Genomic DNA, 9,621 nt, shown 5'->3' with positions numbered 1-9,621 from the left:
CAATCTTGCTTAATTTTTAGAAATTATAAGTATGAACAGTATTCATCGCATTCATTTTCCAAACAAAAAATAGAAATTATTACTGTAAGGACAAGAATATGAAGATTCAGTTTGTGTGTGAACTTGCTTCTCGTCTCAATTAGTTTATTCACTCCAGAAACAAGCACCTCTCTCTCTGTCTCTCACTCTCTCTCTCTCTCTCTCTCTTTTGTCTCCTCATGCGCCAACCCAACACAACCCATCACTATATAAACACTTCTTCATTCTCCTACTCCCTCTACATCATCCTCGATCCCTCTCTCTCGATCTCTCTCTCTCTCAACACAAACTAATGCAGTCCTGCATGGCGCCTGCCGAGCTCAACCTCCTCTCCACGACCCAACCCCACAAACTCCCCCGACACGACAACGCCGTAGAACAAGACGCCGACGCCGACGACTCGTGGGAAGTGAAAGCCTTCATGCAGGACCGCATGGCCGCCGCGACGTGGCCCCCGCGCTCCTACACCTGCTCCTTCTGCCGCCGCGAGTTCCGGTCCGCGCAAGCCCTCGGCGGCCACATGAACGTCCACCGCCGCGACCGCGCCAGGCTCCGCCACCAATGCCACATCAATCCTTCTCCGCCGCAACCGCTGCCACTGCACCCTCGCGTCTTCTCCGACGTCCGACGCCTCCGCTGCCCCGATCTTACTGAATTGGTACGTGGTGAAGTAGGAGCCGAAGACGACGGCGGGGTTAAAGAAGGAGAAGAGATTGATTTGGAGCTTCGACTTGGATGGTGATCGATGATCATCGTTCAGAAACTTTCAACACAATATATATATTTATATATAAAATAGAGCTATCGTACTTCCGAAAGTATAAAAGAGTTGGTGCTTCTAACTTTTTAATGCTTTGATCAACTCTTTTGATTATTTTTTAATCTTTGAATTAATATTATTATTTTGTGGAGACGACTCAATTTTAAAAAGAACTACTATCATTCTGATCTTACAATTCTTAATTCAAAAATCAAAAAGTCGAAAACACCGATTCTCTTATACTTTAAAAAATATATATAGTAGTCATACATACATACATATATATATATATATGTGGGTGAATTGTATGAACTACTGTGGCCCAAACTCTTAATTTGCTAAGTTTTACCTTGGTCCTCTTATTAACATCTTATGCATTTGAAAGTGTTTTAAAAAAAGAAAATTGTAAAAAGATTGGGGACCAAGGTGAAACTTGCGAAGAAATTAATGAGGGACTATGTACCTACCTAGCTAGTAAGGCATTATGGATATATATATATGTAGGTAACTTAGTTATTGTATGTTCCTTTTTTACCTTAATCTTTATACATGTAAGCTTGTTGTATACTGCGATGCATATATGTTTAATTCGTGTGTAGAGTGGTTTTAATTAGATTTCGCCATCACGATTCGTTTTTATGATATTTAAAAAACTGCATTAGTTTACTGCATAATCTATGCTTACTTTTTCTTTCTTGTTTTTTTTTTTTACATAATTATGTTGAGCGTCCGACCTAATCGATTTGATATCTTTTTTTCGTACGTGATCGATCGATTGAAATACACATGCGAAAGGAATATTAATTTCTCATTTGTTTAGCACGTACGCATATTTCTGCACATAAATACATACATGCTTACGTCATATTCTTTTCTTCTTTTTTTTCTTTTTTTTTTTTTGTTTGACAGATAGATAGCACGCTACCCGCTTCGTCTATTTCATTTAGAAATAAACTTAGCTAGAAATATGAATCAACTAGAATTCGAACTTGGGTCTCGGGTACTAACCACCAACTCCTTCGCCACTTGCTCTAGGGACGGTCGGTCTTACATCATATTCTTACGTACATACTTTAAAGTAGTTATAAGAGATATGGAGAGGAATGCATCGTTTTCGTTTGGGGTTCAAAAGTCCATAGGCCTAAATTAATTGGCTCGATCCGTTTGACTATCTAGAGCTCTGTCGGGGTAATTGGGAGAGTTCAAAAATGGATTTAGAAAAAGCCGAAGGCCTAATTTGAAAATGCAAAATCTATAAATACCTATTTCATATTTTGTTATACCTAAAAAATTTTAAAAACGCTTTTAATTTTTTCTCGCTCAATGCTATAATATTAATTTAGCAATAATTTTCGTTGTTATTTTGTAGCATTAGAGAAAAAAGGATTACGAGCATTTCTCAAATGGGCCAAAAACAGATACTTTAAGATACCGGAATCCTAAATTAGGCCCAAGATTCAGAGATCTTACAGTACTACGTGAAACGATTTTGGCGCATGAATAGGATTAATGTTCCGTAATGTTGACCTACCGAATTCTTTTTAAATTTTCTTATAATGTTGGATTCAGTTTTTTTTTTTTTTTTTTTTTTTTTTTTCGTTTGCGAGAAAGATGACTAAATCGCTATTAAAATTACATACAGGCTATCGTGCCTATATTATTTGGGTATTTATCCATTTTCTTCTCTCTTTTATGTTTAGTTTATCATGGGCTTGTTAGCGTTTTTAATTCTTCCTGTTGTATTACTATTTACATTGATTTGTAATTCGTATAAAGCTCAGTGATAATATTTACCTGCTGAGTAATAATCAGATGATGGTAGGGCCGAAATAAAGTGCAAGTTCATATATATATCAACCACAAGGTCTTAATAATTCTACCAAACATATACCACGCGGAAAATAGTTTAGATAGTGCAACACCAAACGGACGCTAAATAGACTTAAAATTCTCAAAGTTGTGTTATGCGCCTTGTAAAGATTTGTTTTTTAATTTGAACTTTGTTTTGCAGAAGCTATTAATTGTGCTAGTGATAATATATCTATGTCTCAAGATACAATCGACCAAATGCAACTATATCAGAGAATATTTTTTTTGAGAAATAGATAGCAAGCTACCTGCTTTATTCATTAAGGAAAATGAACTAAGCGTACAAGATGAAGGCAGCTGAAGCCTCCTTAAAAGCCGAAGGCAACAAAAAAATCACTAAAAAACAGTATAGTGTACAGAACAAACTAAGGAAGTAACTAACTAAAAGAAGTAAAGAAATCAAAGACGAATGCTGAAGACAGAATTTGATCAAAGGACCTCGTTCCAAACTTTGGTCAAGCACTTGACACGTTCAAGAGCCCGGAAAGCATTGGGACTCGCGTCTCGGAAGATAGTATTATTACGCTCCGTCCATATCACTCACCAAATTGCCACCAATAGGGTGAGACTTTGTGTCATGAACCTTGCGTTGTGAATGCTCTATATCAGAGGATATTGTGAGGTGGTATTTGCTATTATTGCTAGATCATAACGATATTCTATATTTCTTAGATGGATTTGACAACTATCTATTCATTCACGCATGAAGATAAGATGCGGCACATTTTAGTGCTTCTTGGTGCCCGGAATATATAAAATGCCAAGAGACAAGAATTTCTTACGAAAATAAAATTAAAAGAGTTGTTCGAAATAATATGCAAAAGTAACTAGAAAATAGAATGGAAATTAGCAAATCAAAATTTGTATCAACTTTTCATTATACTTCTGGGGATATTTATTAGATCACCTATGATGAAAACTAATCATATTCCGTCGACGCACCTCTTAAACTTAACATCAGTTCTGTCAATAAAATCACCCAAAAAATACAAGATAAAATGCGTGAATAGCTCACGTACCATCTAAATGTTGCAATTTTGTTCATATACTTTTCTCTGCGCGTTAATTAATCTCAAATCATAAAAATATTAAAATCCTTTTTATAGTAATTAACTTGTCCCGTTTGTCAATAAAATGATTCATTTATTGTCATTTTGTTTTTGTTTATTATAACATCCGGATCTTAACCTATCCAAACAATAAACTCAATATTTCATGTTAAAATCACTTCCCATTTTGAAAAAAAATTCGCTGATTTGTTGAGGTTTCCCAAACAAATATGTGCGTATGATGCTACGCCACTTGCACGAAGAAGCCAAAAGCGCTTCTTTTTTTTTCAAAGCACTCTTTGCGTGCACTGCATTAGAACTCAGAATCCTTTGCTTTAATGATTCGGCGCTGCAGTTATAAGCGCTAACGCAACGTTACAAGCACCAAGGCGACACGCGAAGCCCCCGTCCATGGCGTCGTCGTCTCCCTCCCCTTGTCCCTCTTCGCCTCTCAAGGACGTGATCGGCGACCTCGACCGCGGCGCCTTCGTCTCCCTCCTCTCCAAGCTCATCGGCGAGTCCCGCTACGTCCAGAACAACCCCCCCGACCTCGTCCCGCAAGAGGATCGCGTCGCCCGCCACGTGCTCGACGCGCTCCTCCCCCTCTCCACCACCCCCTCCGGCGCTGGTGCCGGCGCCGGCGCAGGAGGGCCGCTCATCGTCTCCCATGTTAGCTACGCCGAGGGCCGGGGCAACGTCATCGTCGAGTACCCGGGCACCGTCCCCGGCCGCGTCGTTTCCTTCGTGGGCATGCACATGGACGTCGTCACCGCCGACCCCCGTGATTGGGTTCCCCCTCCGCATCTCTCACCCCCTCCATTATCTCTCGAATCCGATGCCCGTGCGATGGGGGGATATCTAATCTAGGGTTTACTCGTTCGACAGGTTTTTGATCCCTTCTCGCTCGGCGTGGAGGGGGACGAGCTCCGGGGGCGGGGGACGACGGATTGCCTCGGACATGTGGCGCTCGTGACGGAGCTGATGCGGAGGCTGGGAGAGACGAAGCCGAAGCTGAAGCACTCGGTGGTCGCGGTGTTCATCGCCAACGAGGAGAATTCCTCGGTGGTGGGGATCGGTGTGGACGGGTTGGTGAAGAATGGGTTGCTCGATAAGCTAAAGGCGGGACCTTTGTAAGCAATTTGTATACAGGGGCTTGCTTGCTTTTTGTAGGATGGTTAGGTTTTTGCAATTGGATTCTGGAGATTTGTTTAATTGAAACGAAACTGTTTTGTTTCTTCTTTGCGCTGCATATTTAGGTTTTGGATTGACACAGCGGATAAGCAACCTTGCATCGGCACGGGAGGGATGATTCCGTGGACCCTGAAGGCTACAGGGAAGCTATTCCATAGTGGTCTTGCTCACAAGGTACTCAATTTAATCATTTTGGTATTGCCCACAAAAAAAAAAAAATAATGTTCATGTTGCTATGCCAAATTTAGTTTTTATTGAACCAATAGCAAATGCCTTTCTTCTGAGCGTTGTTTGAATTGCTATATGCAGTGTTGTCGTTAGCAGTTTCTGAAACGTATTTAGTCATTTTCATCATACTGTCAGTGGTTAAATTTTGATGCTCGATGTACGATCGTAACTTCGTAAGGGTTAGTAATGGTTTAAGGGAAAAGATTGGTCAACCAGTATGCTTTTCTGGTTATATTTAGGAATTGAGGCTAGACTAAATCATCTCTTAAGCAAAACATAAGATCTCATAAATAAGAATATTTCGCGGCCTTTGCTCAATTTTTTCTCCTCCTCTCTCATGGGAACTGATTTCTCGACAATGTCTCTCCTCGAATGCTTTTCGCTTCTCCCAGTACATTTGTCGGGGAGCCTATTTTGCTGTCCAGCCAACCTCCTGAAGAATCTTGTCGCTTAACAAACTACTTAGGTGAGAAAGTAATTATAGTTGTTACATCCTGCAACAAGGGCCAAAAAAGGCTGAAAGGTAGGTATATCTAATTGAGGGGGAAATAATAAATAGACGTTTTATGAGCTCCAGAAATGAAGCTGAAACATCTGAAGCAAAATTTAAACCCAAATGTATAAAATTTCTGCTTCTACTTTGGAATTTCTGATAAAAGAGGGAAATCTCTTACACAAATTGCAAGGAGTCTGCTTCAGTATTTTCATGAAATTATCAAAATACTGTAACTTCTGTGCGGTAAGATAAGAGAACATACACTGCATAAAACGAGACACATTTCTATATTTTGCTAAGCAATTGTAGGAAATGTAGAAGAATTCTATCTGATTACGTCATGGTGGCATTTTGTGGAGATATTGAAGTACTATTTAGTTCTGGAGATTTTTGCAGAAACTTATGTTACTTTAATTGTGCATATAAGTCTCATTTTCTAGTTGTGGCATAAGCAAAATAGCTGTTTAGTTCCTTGACTCGTATAAATATGATGAGTCAAACTACAGGCAATCAATGCTATGGAGTTGGAAATGGAAGCACTCAAAGTGATTCAGACAAGATTTTACAAAGACTTCCCTCCGCATCCCAAGGAAACAGTTTACAAATTTGCTACACCATCAACTATGAAACCAACTAAATGGAGTTGTAAGTTTGATGCATACGTATTCTGATGTCCTTATACGAGTCTAAATTAGAGTTGTTGGAATCAAGCAGCAACCAAAAAAATTCAGTTATTGAAAATTATTCAACACTGTTCTGATGTACACTGTGTTGCAGATCCTGGTGGTGGCATAAACCAGATTCCAGGTGAATGTACAATATCAGGGGACATAAGGTACACTGTTTGTCATATTTTAGTATCCGTAGAAATTCTCTGGTACAATTTACTCTCTTTCTCTTTTGGGAGCCAGTGAGTGTTTCCTTTTGTTTCATTCTTCTACTTCTGCCTTTTCTGTTTGTTCTCTTGAAAGTGCCCCTATTGTATACTCCATATTAGCATCCACAACGGAAAAACAGTTTTATTTGATTTACTGCTGTCCTATTTTGAAGGATAAAATACGCGAGTTCTGTGTTTTTGATTCAGTACAGTTCATTCTTCATGAAATTACTTTCTTTCAGTAGACATTCGTAGTCAACTGTGCCTTAAAAGTTCTTAATCGAGCATAAAAAGTATGATGCTTTCCATTGGTAGCAGTGAGGAGTTAGTACTCATTCATGGCGAAATTGTCATAATTCTCCTGCGTATATATGAGTGTGCTGGAACTTCGTAAGGTTCTTTAAGAGCAAAAGGATAATAGGGTGTTAGTCATTACTTCTCTTGTCAGTCAGACGATCCAAGGTAGATCTTAAACTTATATTACTCATTCGAAGCACATTCCAATCAGGGACAAATGTGTGCATTCTGTTTTGTTTGTTCATCAGGGCCTTATCTAATGAAATCTGTGCCTTAGATAGGAACTTCTTATCTCATACCTAATTATGGCACACATTTTTGCTTTTTTTGTAAGTATTGACTCATGTAATTCATCCTTTTGGTCTCCAACTACTTTGAATTGACTCTTGGACATGACAAGCCATCAAAATGACCGATTCTGTTCGAAAAGTGGGTGGACAGTAAATCTGTTTCCTGCATTATTAAGTTACTTCTTTGGCATAATCTTGATTTGCTTAAAGATTTTTACTGAATGTATACTCTTTATTTCTTACAGGTTGACTCCTTTCTATAGGTGAGTTCACGTCTCTTGATGGTTATGTAATTTCTTCTTCTTATTTTTTTTTTCATTTTCTATATATTACCTTTCCCCTGTCTGCCCTTAACTATAAGCAAGTGAAGATTTAAAGTTCCATTTCCTCTTCATGCAGCCCTACTGATGTAGTCAAAAAGTTGCGAGAGTACGTTGATGATATAAACGCTAATATCGAGAAGCTAGATACACGCGGCCCAGTTTCAAAATATGTTCTTCCTGATGAAAATATTAGAGGAAGGTAGCACTTCCCTTGCTTGAAAGGAATATTTTCTTTTCTATTTTAAGATTTCTGTTGTTTTCCTCTATTGTGCAGTTTTCTTAGAACGCTGTTAACTTTTTGCTAGTTAAAGGTGCTTATTGTGTTTGATGATTTTCAGGCTTGAAATTAATTTTGATGGAGATTTGATGTCGGGAATTGCTTGTAATCTTGATTCTCGTGGCTTTCAAGTGTTATGCAAGGCGACTAAGGAAGTGGTTGGTCATGTAGAGCCTTATTCAATCACTGGAAGTTTGCCCTTGATTCGAGAATTACAGGTTTATTAGTGCTTATCTCCTTGTATTGATGGTGTATATAAACCTAGCTCATCAATTGATCCCTTTATTTTCTTGTCATTTCTATAGGATGAAGGATTTGATGTTCAGACCACTGGTTACGGTAAGAAACATCTCATCCACAGCGAATATCATATATCGATTCCTTTATCTGTACCATCATAATTAGGAAATTGATTTTTTCTTTTTCTTTTTTCGACCAGCAAGGACTAATTCTCGCAATGAAAGAAAGTTTTAATATAGTCATTCTCTTTCCAACAACCACAGAAAAAAGGACAGCGCCCAAAATTGAGGAACTAAATTTTAGAATTGAGCTACTATACTATAAATAATGGAGGAATAGTGTTTACTATATATTTTTCTAGTCCTAGAATTTACTATTTAGTTATGGTAATAGTATGGACCCAGAGGCTAAAAATTCTTTAGTAAACACTACTCATCTACTATCTATAGTATAATAGCTCAACTCCTAAATTTTAAATTGTGTTTTCACTTAACGAATTTCAAAATGCCGAATTGGCTAAATCTGCATAATTGGAAGGAGAAGGTCAAAAGTTGTGCAGTTTTGACCTAGCTGAAGATGATCCGATTACATTGTTCAGGAAAAGTTTTGAGTGTTATGTTTCTCATTTCCTAAACTATTGTAATCCTGTTAAACACATACTTTTTTTTTTTTTCCCTTTTTGTTCAAAACCAGGTATAATGAACACGTACCATGCGAAGAACGAGCACTGCTTATTCTCTGATATGTGCCAGGGCTTTCAAGTGTTTGTGAGCATCATCTCCCAGTTGGAAGAGGACATTAACCGACAAAACTAACTCGGTTTATCCTCTGATACACTGCAAATGCCTCATTCCATGAATTATAAAGTTTTATGTGTCCAGCATAAATTAACTACTACTCGGAAAATACTCTTATCTTCACCTTGAATCAACTTGTGGAATGTAAGTTCTTTTTTTTCCTTTTTCGTAATTTAGTAATTTGATTCCAGTTGTGAAAACACTATTGAAACCTTGTGGAAAATAACATAATCTTGTGAGATAGTATGGTATGAACAAATTTGGTGAAATAAGTTGACAATGTCGTTGTACATTGAGGAAAGGTAAAACTTTAGGGAACTTATCTGAGGTGTTGGCATTTAGATTTAGATACTCAATCTTTCAAAATTTTAGTTTGACTCGGTTAACGGTATTTTTAATTTTGTTAGTATATTTTAGATAATTTTCACATTAAAATAAGTAATTAGTTTAAATTTTAGAAAGAAGCGTAAAATAATAACTTTTTATTAAAATCTATACAACAGAGTTCGGTTTACAAATTGGTTAGTGGTTTTTGCTGGTTAAATAGGTGCAGGCCAAATCACATGAAAAGCTAAGTAAACTTTTTGTACTTTTACACGTGTGTTCTCGCTTTCTCTTAAGAAAAGGTGTAAACCCAACCACCTACGTGCATGGTCGTTAGGTACGACGAGTGCCAACCTGTAGACCCGGGATCGAGTCCCCGTATCATTGTGGCTTCATATCATAAAAGGAAATATATTTGGAATTTGGCCGAGCCTACGAAGGCTTTGCTTGGAATTGAGGAGAGATTGTGTTTCTGTACGTAATATTGCGATTAATCGGAGAATTTTCTACGGTCCTATTGGAGAACGCAAAAGTATATTTCCATATATTTTTTCTCAACTTTAT

General features: G+C 37.9%; 2 protein-coding genes across 2 annotated transcripts; both read left to right on the top strand.

Moving 5' to 3' along the window:
- On the top strand, nucleotides 344–781 carry LOC109707867 (transcriptional regulator TAC1-like). Its single transcript, XM_020229393.1, has one exon. The coding sequence runs from the start codon at nucleotides 344–346 to the stop codon at nucleotides 779–781; it is 438 nt and encodes a 145-aa protein (XP_020084982.1).
- On the top strand, nucleotides 3,953–9,023 carry LOC109707302 (acetylornithine deacetylase-like). Its single transcript, XM_020228471.1, has 10 exons — nucleotides 3,953–4,506; nucleotides 4,603–4,847; nucleotides 4,974–5,082; nucleotides 6,139–6,277; nucleotides 6,410–6,467; nucleotides 7,342–7,359; nucleotides 7,496–7,618; nucleotides 7,758–7,914; nucleotides 8,002–8,035; nucleotides 8,630–9,023. The coding sequence occupies exons 1-10, from the start codon at nucleotides 4,129–4,131 to the stop codon at nucleotides 8,749–8,751; spliced, it is 1,383 nt and encodes a 460-aa protein (XP_020084060.1). The 5' UTR covers nucleotides 3,953–4,128; the 3' UTR covers nucleotides 8,752–9,023.

The sequence above is a fragment of the Ananas comosus genome, linkage group 3 (genome assembly GCF_001540865.1).
Source record: "Ananas comosus cultivar F153 linkage group 3, ASM154086v1, whole genome shotgun sequence".
Lineage (NCBI taxonomy): Eukaryota > Viridiplantae > Streptophyta > Magnoliopsida > Poales > Bromeliaceae > Ananas > Ananas comosus.
Note: the sequence above shows the minus strand (reverse complement) of the source record. Positions and strands in the feature narration are given on the sequence as shown.

What these genes read in the sequence shown, in the direction of transcription:
- LOC109707867 (XM_020229393.1), top strand. Translation starts at nt 344, where the DNA reads ATGGCGCCTGCCGAGCTCAACCTCCTCTCCACGACCCAACCCCACAAA.
- LOC109707302 (XM_020228471.1), top strand. Translation starts at nt 4,129, where the DNA reads ATGGCGTCGTCGTCTCCCTCCCCTTGTCCCTCTTCGCCTCTCAAGGAC. An exon ending in AAGCTAAAGGCGGGACCTTT is followed by an intron (nt 4,848 to 4,973) that starts GTAAGCAATTTG and finishes CTGCATATTTAG; the next exon opens with GTTTTGGATTGACACAGCGG. An exon ending in GAAACCAACTAAATGGAGTT is followed by an intron (nt 6,278 to 6,409) that starts GTAAGTTTGATG and finishes ACTGTGTTGCAG; the next exon opens with ATCCTGGTGGTGGCATAAAC.